General features: G+C 38.4%; 1 protein-coding gene across 1 annotated transcript in view; it reads right to left on the bottom strand.

The window, feature by feature from the left end:
* LOC107667887 (apoptosis-stimulating of p53 protein 2-like) overlaps window positions 1-6,772 on the bottom strand; it is a 32,494-nt gene extending 25,722 nt beyond the window's left edge. The window contains exon 1 of the mRNA XM_016459625.1: window positions 6,272-6,772. Within this exon, the coding sequence (XP_016315111.1) occupies window positions 6,272-6,280 (9 nt within the window). The 5' untranslated portion in view covers window positions 6,281-6,772. The remainder of the gene's footprint in view (window positions 1-6,271) is intronic.
* Window positions 6,773-17,544: the final 10,772 nt, after the last annotated feature.

Genomic DNA, 17,544 nt, shown 5'->3' with positions numbered 1-17,544 from the left:
GCAGATATGCGATCAAATTTCTAATTTGAGGCTGTATTACGTCGATTCTGGCACCCAACATCACAACAAGATGATATTTTAAGCTCCTTATGTAGTCGAATCTGCGCTCAGTGCGCTGGTTTGAATGGGCCGCCTCCAGTTTACCCTTTGTTTTGCTGCCTCCAGCTAGCGCTGTGATGTCGGCTGACCCTAGTTACCTGTGGTTGGCCTGGCCGTGCGTCACTCAGAAAACAACAGGCCAATCAGAAGAGAGGCTCATGAATATTAATTAGACAGGCCAAAACTGACCTGTTCTCAGGAGAGCTCCTAAGAGAGTAGCTGTAAAAATATATTGAGATGGTTTTTGGTACTTATACCGCAAATATATATTCTTAAGGACATCAAAACCTAAAATAAAATTCCAGAAAGGTGTAAAATATGTGACCTTTAATAATAAAGACACAAAACTTTTGCTGAACACACTTTTCTCAATTGCAATTCAGTTGTTGCTGCAGACCACTGCAAACAGCTGTCATTAACATTAGCTCCAACTGCAGTTTTTAAAATAGCTAGACTTGTCCAAATGGTTATCAGTATTTCCTGATCTGTGCAATATCGGCGCCATGACATTCATGTGCCTTCACACAACAGACGTGCAAATTGGATTTAAGAGGCTTTCACTCCTTCAATGCGCACACACTTACACTCATTCAAGTCTAATCTGGCTTTGGATGTGCACATGACTGCTAAAGCACTTGTATCCATGCCTACTGTCATGCTGCATGAATGAATGTTTGACAAGATTCAGTCATGAACAACTGTGGTTAGGCTTGTAATTCGGCAGTCTTTTAAATACTGTCCAGTTGATCCAAAAATGAGGCCTGTTAAAGACTTCAGATTGCCACTGAAATGGTCACAAATGACAATAAAGTCTTCAAATTGTCAACATTAAGATTGCTGTCTATATTTAAGAAAATCTATTATTTAAGGAAACTGTTGCTAACTTTTAATGTTTTTCTCATTGATGCCAAAGAAGAAACATTTCAATGAACAGTTCTTAGTGTGAAGAACATTTTAACAATCTAAAGAACATTTTTTTTCCCGCTATGAAGAACCTTTTGTGGAATGGAAAGTTTCCAAGGATGTTAAAGGTTCTTCATGGAACCATCAATGCCAATAAAAAACCTTTATTTTTAAGAGTGTTTATTGGAATCCATGGTTCCATGAAGAACCTTTAACATCCATGAAACTTTTCCATTCCACAAAAGGTTCTTCATAGTGGAAAATGTTTGTCAGATTATTAAAAAAATGGTTCTTTTAAAAACGGTTCACTTGAAGGGTCTTTGGAGAACCTAAAATGGTTCTTCTATGGCATTGCTGTGAAAAACTCTTTTTGGAACTTTTATTCTTAAGAGTGTAGAGCGTAGCCCTTCTGTTTAAGTTAGATGGATGATTTTATTTCTCTCAGACCATTCTGTCTGAATCTCTTGGGCTGACCAATGAAAGCCTTTATTAGATGAATGACCCTTGCTGGAAATGGAATTTCATTAATCTCTCTTTAACGTATGTCTTCCTCTAATGTCCTTACGTTATAAATTGCATACGTCTAAAATCAAGCTAAACGCTAACCTCATTTGTCTCTGGGTTATGGTTTATAAGATGAGCTCTTAAAAGATCCAAATTGAATTATGGATGGACCATATTGCCTCATGACTTACAAACCGCAGACCTCTTACATAGTATTTTCCTTTTCTGAGATGTTAATTTCAGTGTAATTCTTTATTGAACGCATATGGTGATAAATTCTTCCTACGATGATATCTTAGTGTCTTGGAAGCCATTACAAAAAATGCAAAAAAGTTTACATTAAACACATATATCTTTGCAATCGTCATATTTCCAAGACATACCAAATAGCTGATGAGGCTATTTTCCAAATTTCAGATACAGTGCTTTGTAATTTGGTCCCGCTGTCAACAATTTTAAGTAGGACATGTGTCTTAAAGTCTGCCATTTGAATTCGCGTTTGTGTCCATAGTGCATTAAATCCTAGAGAGATCACGCACAGAAAAGCCCTTGTGCCAAAGGCCAGCCTGTGGCAGTGATCCCACACTTATCCCCAGAGTAATATTTCTGAGAAATCTTAAATGACACGATGTTGTCCTAAGGCATGGGACAGAGCTTTAGGATTACAGTAAAAAAAGCACTATTTTGCAACAGGACACTGTTTATGTTGCCACAGGTAACCATAGGTGATGTAATGGAGTTGAATAGTCAAATATACCGGCATTTACCATCAGCTGACAAGCATTAAACTCTCACTGAATTTCCTGGAGACCTCATTTGTCTTTGGGTTTAAAGAGAAGTTAAGTTTAAGTTTAAAGAGAAAGTCATTTACACACAAAATAATATATTTTAAAGTGTGTTTCAACTGATTTTGTCCATACAATGAAAATAAACGTGTCCAAAACAACATTGGACCCAACTGACTTTCTTTGTATGGACATAAAAGACTTAAAGTTTCAAAAGTAATTTGTGTGCTAGTTAATGTTGGTCTAGGTCTGCTCTGAAGACAGGTTAAGCTGGTTGTTGGTTAAGCTAGTTAAGAAGCCAAACACAACATATGTTGTTACCCAACTATGCTGGTCTTCTCAGCATCTAGAGTTTCTTTTCTCCAGTTAATACTGACATAATTTCTCTAACTGACCTGATTTTATTTATACTTTGCTTTTTGTGTGTTCCCTACACATTTCCATCGTGAATGCAAACAGTATGTAGGCCAGTTCAGTGGGTCATTTTGAGTGGACGAAGAAAAAGGACACCATTCTCTTGCTATTCAAAGTCAAAGGTGTAGCCTGGGGGCAACTTTGCATTTCGTGCATCAAAAGAATAAACATTAAACAAAAGGTTTGATGACTAAACCATGCCTTTGTCAACAGTGCATTTGCAACAGAGTACACAGCTTTGATGTAATGATATTCAGGTTAACGCCTACACTCATTAACCCTAAAGAGTCTTAAAACTAACCAAGCCACAAATCCTCATAAATTGTCTGGCATTTGCAAAATATTTCCATCATAGGAAGCATTCTTAATGACTTTTCCTGTTGACGAATGCTGAAAACAGTAGATGCATTGTTCAACTCAGATGGTTAACCAATGACATCGTCTGTTCTGCAACATATAATGCACATTCAGTGCCCGTACAGCGTGGTTTTCATTAACTGTAAAGGTTCATTGCCTTGACTATTGGAACTTGTACAAAGGTGGGGAGAAATCACATTCAACTGGATGAATGAAAAGCAGTTAGCCACAAAGTCGAAGAAAATCTACTATGCCAACACAAAGAGATAATCCAACGCATGCTGAGAGCATCAATTATTAAGTCTAAACACTACAAGAGCACCAGTCAATACATGCTCTGATCGAACAACACTGGGAGTACGGTTTAGCTACTCTATAATGTGGGTTTATTTAGGCTCTCATGCTTTGTTAAGAAGTAGCTGCTTGGTGCTTCTGTAAGTCACAGGACAGAACCCGCAGATTCTGCAGGCTGTCAGCCCGTAGTGTGTGTGTGCGTATACGGGCACAGAATCAGCCATATGGCCCCTGCAGTGGATTGACACAAAGCACGACTAATGTGAGGATTAGTCTTGAGTTCATACTATACCCTCCTGCCCACACACTGACCCTCCAAAACCCTTCGGCTACTGGGAGAATAAAGTTGATTGAATAAAAAAGCTGAAGCTTCAAAAATATTGAGTCGACTCGCTCAAGGTCCTTGATGGTTTAATTTCAACTAAAGAACAGGTGAGCCGACTTCATATGACCTCTGTTCAGCAGTACAGACCCCGTTTATTGTAGCTAGAAATATCTTAAAGGTCAAAGTTAATACATTTCAAGTGCATGATTACCGGCTGGTCCTTGAGGGCCGGGTTTTCCAAACACAGACTCCTCTGCATAGCAGCAATGTTGTGGTGTGGAATGTGATCTTGGCAACGGTTGCCGTGGCAACTGGCCGCTGCAATTCTGGTCATTGTTTCCCGCTGAGGCCTCAGGTGGCTGAAAGGGCCCGACAACAATCAACGATATTTATAACTCCTAATGCACAGCCTTTGAACTGAAGTGGGATATGGAATTAAATTACTACAAGCTAATCTTATTCCACAAGTGCTCCCGGACCAAGTCATCTATTCACCTGTCAAATCAATTTAGAGTCTTGAAAATAGCTGCTCTGGGTACTTACACTATGGGAATTGTACAAAATACATGACCACACGAGGACCGTACAATAGCTTTCAACAGAGGGAAGCTATGCAACCATAATAAACTTCCTCTAGAGGAACTATAGACAATGCCTTGATATTCTGAATGTAGTTTTAGTTCAAAACGCAACGAGGACAATGCATGTTAGTTCTGTAAAAGTCACACTGAGAGGAATATCCCAATTCTACTTTTTTCAAACACAATTGCTGTTCCTTTGAGAATTAAGGGAGCTAGTAATTCACAGCAAAAACAATGAACTCAGCGCCTGAGGTACGAAATGATTTATGGAACAAAGAACACAGTCAGTATTTAGACAATTCACATTGCTGAAAGAATATGCTTCATCACAAAGCTCAAAAACACTGTGGTTCTCTCAAACACAGTGTATGACCTCAAATAGCTGCTTTACTTCAATTAAGATTATCTAGGATCTAAAACTGACCATGACTCAAACTGAAATGATGATCCATTAAGACAAATATTTATTTGCAAGCTAAATACAATGCTGTGTTGTATCCGCCTCAAACACACACCAGTGCTACTGTACTGAATATATGAACACTAAAAGAGTAAAAATTTTGTAGTATTTTGAACCCTATGTTTCAAAATAGCACATTTCCAATTTTCCATTGAAACAATACCTAGAAATCAAAATGCCTAAAGGTTTTGTCCCCACAGGCCATTAATTTCAACATTCACATTTGAAAATCCGTAAAATGAAAACTCAGAATGTCTCATTTGAGTTTATACACGGGGATTATAATTTACATTAATGCAGAAAAGCTATAAATCCATGGATACTACTGATGGTTCATCCAGATTGAACGTGGGCATCCAGAGGCAAAGCCGGTGGAGATTAAAGACTTGCTTGAAAATGAACCCAGAGAGCAATGAGTTTTACCCAGGACTGAATGTTTATTAGAAATGTAATACAATGAAAAGGTCAAAAAGACCTTGTCACCAATGTGGACAGAGGTGACACGGTCATATGTTTTTACTGTGGACGGTGGGTGTATGAATGTGTGACTCACCAACACCATGAGTGACTCACCCATGAGTAGTGACAGCAAAGAGATAGCAGGTGCTTATCACACACTAAAGACTATACATGTAGACTATACCATCAAATGACACTATTTCTAATCTTTCTATTCTAACCATATATGGTCTGTCAGGAAAATGATATTGTGTCACATTATGAATCAATCGACTGATTCTAAAAACTGAACTTTTCTGCCAACCAATACTGAATACGTGGTTACATTCTACGTTTATTATGCATTTGTACATTCCCTGGCACCTTATTTAACCCAAAGAGCTGCAGAATGACTGCAGAAATCGTTCTTGCATTTCACCCTTCTTTATATTTTCTTATATATTTGATCAGTTTTTAATTATTTCAACACCTGTGCCGAGATTGTTAAGACATCTCTAAGAAATCATTTACCCTGATAGCAACACATACATCACGGAGACGTCTGCATTTACATCTGCAAGACGTATTTTTTAGAGTTTTTGCTGATCTGCAATACGTCTATAGGACGTTTCCTATCAGATGCCAAATAGACATTTAGAAAATGTCTATAAGATGTTTAGGATTTAGAATGCATGTAAAACTGACATCTTAAAGATGTTTGTACACAGCAGATGCTTTCCAAATGAAGAGATCTTAAACAGCCATCTTGCAGACGTACGAGTCCTATCTGGGTACTGTAAATAATTAAAAGATAAGCAATGCTCTGGATCATTCTGTGTTTCTTATCAGAAAACAGGATATGAAATCTAAACAAGATAAACCTCCTATTTATTCCATAGAATCCCCTTTATCACCATTATAACACTGCTTCCTAGAAAGATATGGGTTTATCTGTTATAATTAATCTGATACAATCAAAGCAGCTCGGTTGAATAAAAGAAATGACATTTAACCAATGCATTTGCTGAGTTCATCAATGATAAAGAAGCAATGATGCTTGGAGATGAAAATTATTGTATATCAGCGTATTATTAATCTCGACTGAACTTACCGGCATCATATTGACAAGGACCTCCAGATATTCGATATTCCTTATATTGAAAAATATAAAGACCTTTCCCTGGTCTCAAGAAGTATTTCTTATAGTTGTTTTATATGCAGGTAAATTGTGCACGTATTATCCTCTTCTTTTACGTATCATTATTTTAGATTAGTCTCCTCTGATGTTGTCCTTCAACTTTGTAGCGTTGGTTTATTATAGAAACCTGTTGCAGAATGAACCCGAGATGAACTCGGTAAATACAGTAAAGCAAGTTTCTTATCCGAATCGCTCAGACGTAGGGAACCGCAGACCACTGACAACACCGAACCATTTGTGTACGCAGCGATTCGCCACCGCTCTACAATATAAGCGATATAAAGATAACGGTCGTCCGCGAACGTCTTGTATCATCTACTGTCCGCTAAACTGAGTGCAGGTCCACATTATATCCGCGCGAGCGAGGTTTTCCGCTGGATCAACAGACGCAACCCAACCCAAAATGACGCTGCGCGAGATTCCGAATATCCCCGGCGCGTGCGTGACAAACTCCGCCTCGCGCCGCCCGCGCGCTTCCCGCCCACTTCATCATCATTATCTCTGAGGAGCTGTTCAGCGTTCAAGAAACGGTTTGGAGATTTTATATGGCTTTGCTTTATTTAACGTGCCCCACACACTTTAGAAGCTTTTGAGGTGAATATTGAGGAATATGAAGGACGTCGTAGTAATATTGAACGCGCGCGATAAATGGAAAACCTTGCTGTCGGTACAATACTCGTTTTAATTTCATCCAGTTTCATTGTACAGTACAATTATACACAAACTATAACTAACAAAAACGTATAAAATGACATCGAAACGTTAAGAAATAGCCATAATAGATTAGAAATGACCAAGTATTTCTTTTAAAGTGAACGCTCTGGCTACCTGGCTGAGGTAAAATGTAAAAAGGTCCCAGAAATTATCGTAGGTACTATGTATTTTGGACATGTCATGTCAATATTTGGATATTTTATGCATGCATATGACAATCATTCAGTCATTCACTATATCAAAGTAGGGGGAGACCGGGGTCAATTGTAAAAAAAAAAAACATTTTCCTTCATAACTCACATGAAATACACTATTATCTTTTTATACATGAAACAAATGTAGGTGCACTAATTAATAATACAACTGATATATTTTTACTAATAAGGACAATACTATAATATTAAGTTAAATGCAAGAAGTCAGAGAGTGTTACAATTGCCCCCTTGGTGGGGGCGATTGTAACACTGAAAAATAAGTCATATTAACCCACTGTATCTCAAATAAAACCTCAAAGTAATCACTTTACTGCTGTAGTATCAATTTTTATTTATATATTTATTTGTATATGGTTCAAATTCTTTTGGATGTCAGGCATCATATGCATTCAAAAAGCAAAAGTCTATTTTTTATTTTTGCAGAAGACAAGGCAACTATTCTAGTGGTAACTAGATTTTAATTATTTAAATATATATTTTACTCATAAACATTAATCAGCTGATGAGTCAAGAACAGTCTTTAACCAAACTTTAATGAAATGATAGTAGATAGACATATTAATAGAATAAGATCATGTGGAGATAATATTAATTGTAATTTTTTGTTTTAAAGATTTAAAAGCAACACATTGTTTAATGTGTAACACTAATACTTTTTCAATGTAGTTTCACAATTAAATATGTTCATTTTCTTACAGAAAAATATGTCAACACAGACAAACGAGGTGTTTACACTGGGCCATGTGGCTCAGGGGCAATTGCAACACATTGTTACAATTGCCCCATGCTAGGTAGACACACCTATATAGCATAGGTTGTTCAATGTTAATTTTTTTTCAATAACGTAGAGATGAAATGTATGTAAGCTTAAATTCACAGTCATCTAAACTTTAAACAGGAGAAGAAAAATATTGTACATCCAAAAAGTAACTTTTATACCTCAAAATCAGTATTTTGTTGAAAACTTCTGCTGAGGTGAAATAATCATGCTCCTTTTCCACAGGCAGAGAGAGAATCCTACTGAGCATGTGCAGATTAAGTGTCTTCACTCTAGCTTGTTTCTGATTGGAGGAATTGAGTGTGTTACAATTGCCCCCGGTCTGGTATTACCATATGACACCATCCCTGTTTTATAGTGGCACTGTAGTACGTTTTTGTAAGGATCATAATTTCTTTGGCTTTATCAGGTCAAACCTTGAATACAGATGGAATATCCCTGCTGAAAAAAAAAAAACAGCTAAAACCAACCTAAGATGGTTGGCTGGTCTTAGCTGGTCTCCCAGCCTGGCCAAGCTGGTTTATCTGGTTGGCCAGCTCTCCCAGCCTGATCAGCTAAGACCAGCCTCACCAGCTTAAGAAGTGGCCAAAACCCCTCTAAAACCAGCCTGCTGACCAGCTAAAACCAGCCAACCAGTTTAGGCTGGTTTCAACCGTTTTTTTTGTTTGTTTTTTTTATCATCAGACATTTGACAAGTATATACTGTGTTGACTAGACCTTCCTGACCTGACCTACTCGGGTAAGGGCTGTCGTGGTACATCAGTGGCTAGTCTGTAAGACCCGTTAATTTCTCTTTCTTTCCTGTTTCTTTTGTCTTTTCCCATCTCTCTCTCAGCGTCTTTCTTGACCTTGCAGAGCACCCATGATTGATAGGTTGGGGACAATGTTATGGCAGGTTCCGTACGTTCTAGATTAATGATGTTTGGCTCAGATTTACAGGGATTTGGCTGTAAAACTGCCTCTGTTGAATGAACATCATAGATTTCAGTGCAATTTTCAAAGTAAAAGCTGTCGATAGGTTGTTCAGGATGTAGGACATACTGAATCTGTTTCTTTTCAATACTTTTTTTTCGTCTGCTAATGTTGTGTGTGTGTGTTCATTCTGTCCTCTACTGGACAAAAGCAGTTATGACAGATGCCTAACCACTCCCCAAAGTAAGGTCCCACCCTGTTAGTCAATATCCATGGACAATACATCTCTGACAGACATTGCTGATCTAGGATCAGGTTGGATCTGCCTTTTTGTTACTTCACCTTATAATACAAAACTGAGCCAGAAACTGCCGTTCTAGTTTGGCAATCACCAGGGGGCATGACAGTAGAACTTATTTAGTGTGTGCTTCAGACAGGGCGGTGTATGTTGTGACGGATGGTCTGGTCTGGGGTGAGGCAGGTGGAGGGATGTTTTTGACTACAGCCAGATTATACTTGTCCCCGAATGTCCCAAAAACACACAGACAACCTCTGAAGGCTTTAAGTAATTTTAAAGGAATAATATATTGTGTATATATTTGTTTATATGCAGTGCACATATTGCACTGCCAGTATCATTACTGAAACCAACATTTGCAAACATTTAGTTTTTTAAACATTTTTTTTTAATCACAGATTTTTTTACATAGTTTTCACAGGATCAAAATGCATTTATACTTTTAATTACAAAAGGAAATTAGATTTATTGCACTTGACTGAACCTGTTTTTCATCATCTTAAAAAAAAACTTTTATTAATCAACTGCTTTAGTTTTGCAGACATGCAAATTGTATCTACTTCTAGGGTCAGCAAGTTAATATGAAAATATTTATTTTAAGAAATTAAAATAACTAAATAGATAAATAAAACAAAATATTAATATATAAATAAATTTGTAATGAAAATGTTTTTTTTTTAATGAGTTGATGAGTCAGACAGGCAGACAGCGAGTGTCCTGCAACATCATCTTCAATACTCTTAAGGTAAGTTTTGATTTACTATATATTACTATATATATACTATATTACTATAATACTATATTATGTATGTATATTTTTTTTCAGCATCAGCTTAATTTATAAAATATATTACACTGTCAAAATATATACTAAAATAATATTTCCTTAGGTGTGAATAGAACTCTTACTCTTAGAAATTACTATATTTATCACAGTCCACTACATTTAAAGTGCATTTTTGAGGTGAGCCTTCAATGGTAACTGTTTACATCTAATTGGTTTGTAAATGTTATTGTGGTTGTTTAGATCAAGATGCTGTAATGTATTGTTTTTTCACTAGATGGCACTACGAAGAAGCATTTAATACAGTGGAATGGGACATCGCTTTTCGTGACGCAGTGAACCTGTGGTCATGGTTGCATGTCATGTGCAGTAACTCACTGCTTCTCGCAAACTGTAATGTGCCATCGTCTTCCACGCAAATTTGTATTTACTAAGTTTGAGACTGCTTGTGATTTCTTGAGTATGTGAAGCCCAAGGAACTTGTTACAATACTGTTGTACGTACATGCTTTAAAACAGGATGAATATTTTCTTCATCATTTACACATAACATATTTCATAATTTCAACAAACTCTGTAGACATGAATGCATTTATTCTATAACCAGAAATGTATTATCAGGGGTGCAAAGCAGAGTTATCCACAATTTCCACAAAGCGTGAACCACTGCCCATTGTGCTTGGTGTGTTTGTGTGTGTGTGTGTGTATAAGGGAGGGAGTGTCTTTTTATAAATCCAAAAAAACTCATTATAGTTTATGATGTGCACAAGAAAAATGTCCAAGTCAATGATGTGAATGAATGACCTGAACGCTTGACATATATGTTTCCTGATGCACGTTTTGTCTGTTGCCACATGGATAGGACAGCAGAGGAGATGAACAGAGCAAGGGAAGCGAAAAATAATACTGTAGGAGTGTGCTTCTTGTGCTGTTTAATCTCCAGACAGTCCCTAATTTCTCTAATTATCAAGCTGCTAAGCAAACAGAGGCAAGCAGGCAGGAATTGGCCGTCTCCTGCGGCTTACACTTCGGGGGGTCATGTCTAATTTGAGGGAAGACCCGGTCCATCTCTTGCACAAACACATCTAGGGCTAACACACCCCTACCAGCGCGGCCCCTCCCTTTCGACCCCTACCCACACGCACCAGCTTTATGGCAGATGGCGTAGTTCACCCTCCTTGTGAACCTCCATTCCACCCCCACCCTCAGCAGCTTTTGTGCCCCTGTGCATGCAGTGTTAGGGGGCTACAACAGCCCTTCCCACTGCTTCCACCCGCCCTGGCCCTATTGTAAGCAGGATTCAGGATTCATGCATGGTGCAGTGATGAGGTGCCCTAACAGGGTTGTCAGCGCCCGAAAAATCGTTTTAATCCCAGTGGTTGTGCATCAGGGCCTCTGGAGTTCATAGTACTTTCCTGACACACTTGACCGGGTTTGATCCCCAACTATTGGGAGAAACATAGGAACATTCTAAAGGCCTGTTTCAGTTTGTTGCAGTACTGAATGTTTTCAGTAACTTACTACTGACTTGTTTGCATAATTGTTGAGTATAAAGATTGTTGCACAAACTCATAAGTTACCAAATTCTACTTGCCAGTGCTTCCATTGAAGCTCCTTTGGTTTGGTTCCTTTGCCAGGGTTCAATGATAGCTCTTCACCACAGCTACATACCTGATGCAGGTAGTGCAGCAGGCAAAGATTCTGCTTGGTCAACAGTGTTGAGATGTAAAAACCTTGAGCAAGGTCAGAAGTTGAAAAATTATACTTGCTAGAGGCTTTGACCAGTGTAATTGAGGCTTTGACCATTGTTGTTTCTATGCCAAGGTTTGTTCCTTTTTGTAGCTAAACACTTTATAAATACGGCAAATATGGGCAAAGATTCTGCTTGGTCATGAGTGTTATGTAACTGCTAAGGGACTTCTGTTTCCCTGAGGTTATCTCCATGACAACAGGGTTCAAGTCTCTTGGGACTTTTGGCACATGCGACCCTTCTGCGGGGCAAGACCCCTGGGGCTTGGGGGTAGGGACACGTGTGGGTTAAAGGTCGCTGGACACTGCGGACACTGAAAGCGAATTGGGAAAGGGTTACAGTGATACGGGCTGAGGTCACCTAAAAAAAAAAAAGCCTTGCATCCATAGCATTAGTTGCGGTCAAAGAAGTCCTTTCTGGCCATCAAAACCATGATGACCCTTGGAGCGGATGGCACACGCCACCAATTTAATCTGACAGACAACTAACTCACAATCCTGTTTCACCCTCAGTTTGGCTAGTTTCTTTCTTGAATAAATAAATAAATCTATGATCGTTTCTTATGCCAAGTAGGTGAATCTTTGCTTATGCTGCATTCTACTACCACTGGAGATTTTAGCAGAGATTTGCCAGGGGTTAAAGTTGCCCCTCTCCAGAGCCATAACCACCTTCGACAGTGAGTAGGACACATATGACTCAATACTATAGTGGTTGATAAATATGGGTTTTTCAATGATCAGTTAAACTTTTACATTTGGCTACACCCTTGCCCCCTTTCCCTTCAGTTTCGGGCTACTTTACATGGTTTGGTCCTCACAGCGTAGGAAACAGAGCAATAAGCCAAATAGAAGGTGGACAGGAAAAAAAATCAATACTTTGTGTGTCCAGTGGTGTAAACGGATGACAAATGCAGCAACAGAAGACGCCAAGATCAGTTGGCCAACGTAGAGAGAGATAGAGAGAAGAATGAAATGAGAATAAAAAATACAGGGAATGAGTTAGGAAAAGAGTCAGCCCCCGCTCTCTCCTTCCTCTTCCCTTTGTTTTTCCCTTTTTCTTTTCTTGTGAACTGTAACATGTTCCTCAGTTTGCATTGTTATTGCCTGACAACCTGCTGACACTCATCCACCAACTCCCTGAAATTCTTGTTACCTCTCCCACAGTCGTTCGTTCTTGGTTTCACATCGATATTTCTGTCCCACATCCTTGCATATCGTATTGTATAGCTACAATTTATTACTTTCTACACAAGTTAAAAGAGTCTGGGAAGGAAAAGAAGAGAGAAAAGAAGGGCCTCGGGATGAGATTTGTGGCTGTGGTCACTCCAGCAGCTCTTGTCCCACCTGCCATCCGTCCATTTTCCCTCGACTAACTCACCCTGACAGGCGGGAACGCAGACTGCAGAGAGGAGGAGGACGACGAGGAGGGGCCTCAGCCCCCACGCTCCAATCAGACGCTCCCTTCGCTCTCAGCCAGTGGCAGCAGGGCAAAAACAGTAGCAGGGCTAAAGCTAGTGGTCCTCTCTTCTCCTCTCCTCTTCTGCCTTCTCTTTTCCTAACACTCTAGGCATGGAGTACTATTCCTCCATCTCCTGGGCGTCACGCCTCTCTCCTCCACCCTGGCTGGCCACTGCAGTGCATCCACGAGGTACTCTCTCCCTCTCTTTCTGATATTCTTTCTCTCTTCCTTTGGCTCTCTCTCACGTACATACTATTTGGCTTGTTGCTATCGTAGACTGTTCAAAATAACTTTTTGGTCAATGCAATTCTGTCGGTGATCCTACTCTGTTGGTCCTAATGAAACAAGACCTGTTAATGTTGGAAAGGACTATGATTAATTGCAAAAAAAAAAAAAAGATCTTCACTTCACTTTTAATGCAACTGATTATCCTAAATGTTGCTCTCATGGGTTAAGTTCTGACTTGCATATTTTATGCACTGCATTGCTCTCTGGGTTGTAATGTAGTAAACAACCGTTTATGTATTGACCCCATCATGAACAGCAGATGCTGTGGTGCAAAATATTCCCTCTCTTCGCTATTGATTGTAACTTGATGGAATGCAATTGCACAACTTTTCCTTTTCTATTTCAATGCATATTTATGTTTTTAACATTTTTGACTGCAGCACGCCTGTTATGCATTCGAAAAAAAACAAAACAAGAAAACATGTCTCTGTCTGTTGTGATAGCTGTAGACATGTGCATGAAATAAGCAGAACAGCATTATGCAGATATTTATTCACAAATGCATTTTCTGCACTTATTTTTCAACAGAGAATAAATGGATGAGCTTTTTAGGGATTTTACCGTCTCTGCCAAAACAAAGTTCAGTTTTGATGTCCAGATATTCGTTTAGAGCAGCATGGCACACTTATGCATGGCCTCTCAAATGGAGAACACATTTACAGGCTGTACATTTCTAAAACCAGTGTGTCCACCCCCTCTTCTGTCTCTTGTATTGATTGGTTAATGGCATTATTTGTGGAGTGTGCCTCTCTGGACGTAAGCCCTTTTTGGCCCCCTCGCTCTATTGTGTGTGTGTGTTTGGTCAATAGGCCTGACCGATGGTCATCTTTCAGTGTTATTTGCTTTCACACCAAAGGTCAGGGGGGGTCATAAGAAGTCAGAGGGTAATAAGTTTAACCCTGATAGGGCCAAGGCCACTCATAGCGTGACTCCAACGAAAAACATAATCAATACTCCCCTCACACCATCCTCTTCCTCATATTCTGAGCAGGACTCTTTTCTTATTCTTAAAAAGTGATAAACAAGCATCACCATGTGCAGAACTAAAGGTGTTACAAATGTTCATTGAAATACCCTGTAAATGTTTTATTTTCGGTATTATGCCATTTGTTTCAAGTCAAATGTTTTGTGGCTTGTTTGATTTTAAAGCCATTCAAAGGTGTTCGTGTCGTCTTAGGCGCAGCGAGCCAATTGTTGGAGGCAGCGCAGGGCAACACCCACCCGACAGATTTGTGAACGTTCTGGAAATTATTCACTCTGCGCTTCTGCACCTGCACATCTTGTTCTTAAACTGATAATACTTTCACAAAATCCAATATCACTGTTAAAATGTCATATCCAAAAAAGACACGGCAATACAAAGTCTTTAAACGCACTGCAGTTTGCTATGGATTTTGACTTTACATCACAAGTCCTGAGAGAAAAACAGCAGGTATTTTTGCACTATACCTTGCGATAAAGACCAACTAAATATTTAAACATGAACCAAGTACAAAAAATGGCAGTGTGGGAAGGCCACCGGCTGGGCCACCGCATACGATAAGAGCCTCCATCTTCACTGAGTCAGCCATTTTACCACAGTACTAATCATATTCTGGTCATCCAGCCTTCACATGCTAACAGTAACACTGGTATTTTTCATTTATTTTTACAAAATGTACAAAGATTTTTACTCAATTTTTGATAAAATTCTAAATCTACAATAATCTACGAATACACTGTTCGCTATGTATGAAAACCCGAAAGGCATGTGCATGCAGTGTGATCGTAAATGCAACTGTAGATCTCATTTAAAATTCATGGTTTTGTGCAAAAAATGTTTTAAAAAATGTAAATATAATGACAACGTTACACTGGTAAATGCACCCTTCCCACAAATGAATTGCCAATTTATGTCTGAATTCTGCGTATCAAGAATTCAATTGTGATTTGCTATCAAAATTCAGAAAAGCTTTTAAAAAAGAAAAAAAGGATTTATGCACCAAATGAGACAACATACTAGATGAGACCATGTTGAACTGAATTTTACGTATTGCCATAAATACTTTTAGAATTATTTGTACAGGCCAAATTGACTGTTTCAGATTCCTTTATGGTTAGAAAGTTTTCCTAATTTGTTTATTTACATACTGATAAGCAGAGGCACACGTATCCTTTGATCTTGTAGCGTTGAAGCCTGCAGGTTGACGAAATTTACAACACTAGACTTTACAAAAAAGACAAGAACTAACCAAAACACAGACTAACAACTTTCAGACATAACTAAGCAAATGCACAAGAATCCTTTGATCATCTTGTAGTGTTAAAAGCAGGTTGATGAATTTACAACAATCCCCCCCCCCCCCCGCCCCCCAAAAAAAAACGTTAACAAAAATTAAATACGAATTCAAAATAATAAAACCTAAGAGTTCTACTTTGTAAAATCTTAATTTAAGCACACGTGGTATGTTAGTGTACATCATGATGTCAAATAGATGTGTTAGCTCATTAACCTGAACTCCTTGTGTCTCATCGAGGGAAACTTTGGAAGAACTGTATTATAATACAGGCTATGTGGGATATACTTCTGTAAACATAACCCTACTATACAGTGTCACCCCTTTAACCAGGCCAAATACACTCAGTGCTCTTTAACATGCACATACTACATTCCTCCTGTCCCGCTGGACAGAACAAGGGGAAAGAGGGAAAAGGGAAGTGCTTTTTTCCCATCTCTCCGTCTGTATCTCTATCTCAATAAATTCTCCTTATGATCGCAGCTCTCTCAAGAAAACAAAGCAATGGTTAAACAGGAAGAAGTGACCTGCAGGGTGGAACGCCTATCAGGCAGGCTGAAGATAGATCAATGAAGGGGGACCATGTGCTGCTCTACAGTCAGAGAGATAGGGTGGGATTTCACAGGCTAGCAGCACATGCTCTCACCACTCTGAGAGCTGAGAGATGTATAGTGCACGTGTGTGGATGCGTGTGTGTTTGCAGTAGAAAGCCCTGGCGTCTTGGGACTGTCACTTTTGAGGAAAAGGCAAGGTAAGACGCCTTTACGATAATATACTGAAATCATCCCGCTGTTGCACATTTATGTTCGGACAGGGCTCGAATGATAGATTTTGAAACTGAAAAGTGCTATGCCAAAAGTATTTAGTGCACGCTGTACAGCATTAATGTAAATTGTACGTTTTGCAGATTTGTTAATGTTATTTATTTAAAAAAAAAAAAAAAAGTGCTTTGTCACCATGGGCCCCTGGCCCATATGGCACCGCCAGTAATTTAGTTGATTGCAGTAATGCATTCATTGATTGATCACTGAAGCCACTACTGTACAAGCACATCTGCTCATTTCACAACGAGATGAAGGATAACTGATATGCAGTGTTGGGAAGGTTACTTTGAAAATGTAATAGGTTACAGATTACAAGTTACCCTATTTAAAATGTAATAGTAGTGTAACTTTTTTAATTAATTTATTAAAGTAATGTAACTGATTACTTTTGATTACTTTTTGATTACTTTTTTAAATTTCCCTATTTTTGTATGGCCATCACAAAAACTCCTTAGGCTGGGGACATGCAAAATAATTAAAAGTTCTCTCCTGAACGGCACCTTCACTTCCATTTTAATTTTCAGTCTCTTTATTTTGCCCTGATTTCTCTATGTCTCTCACATGACTTTAATACTCAAGATTTAACAAAATTATTCTTTCTAAATTGCCTACATGTCAAAATTAGTACAATAATAACTATTACAATATCTTTATAGAACATTCATAATACTGAACATGAGTTATATTTTTCCCTTCAAAAAATTTACCATCATTTTATTATAGTAAAAGTACAGTAATCATGTATTCTTTTTATTTTTTTGGCAAATGGATTAACATTTGTATTTATTTTTACTACACATTCCATGGTTAAACTATGGTTAGTGTAACAAAAAACATGGTTAATCTGTGGTTACCATGGTCCATTGTCTTTGGATTTATAGTAAAATCAT

Source organism: Sinocyclocheilus anshuiensis, unplaced genomic scaffold (assembly GCF_001515605.1).
Source record: "Sinocyclocheilus anshuiensis isolate Anshui unplaced genomic scaffold, SAMN03320099.WGS_v1.1 scaffold2293, whole genome shotgun sequence".
Classification (NCBI taxonomy): Eukaryota; Metazoa; Chordata; class Actinopteri; order Cypriniformes; family Cyprinidae; genus Sinocyclocheilus; species Sinocyclocheilus anshuiensis.
This window is presented reverse-complemented; position numbering and strand designations above follow the sequence as displayed.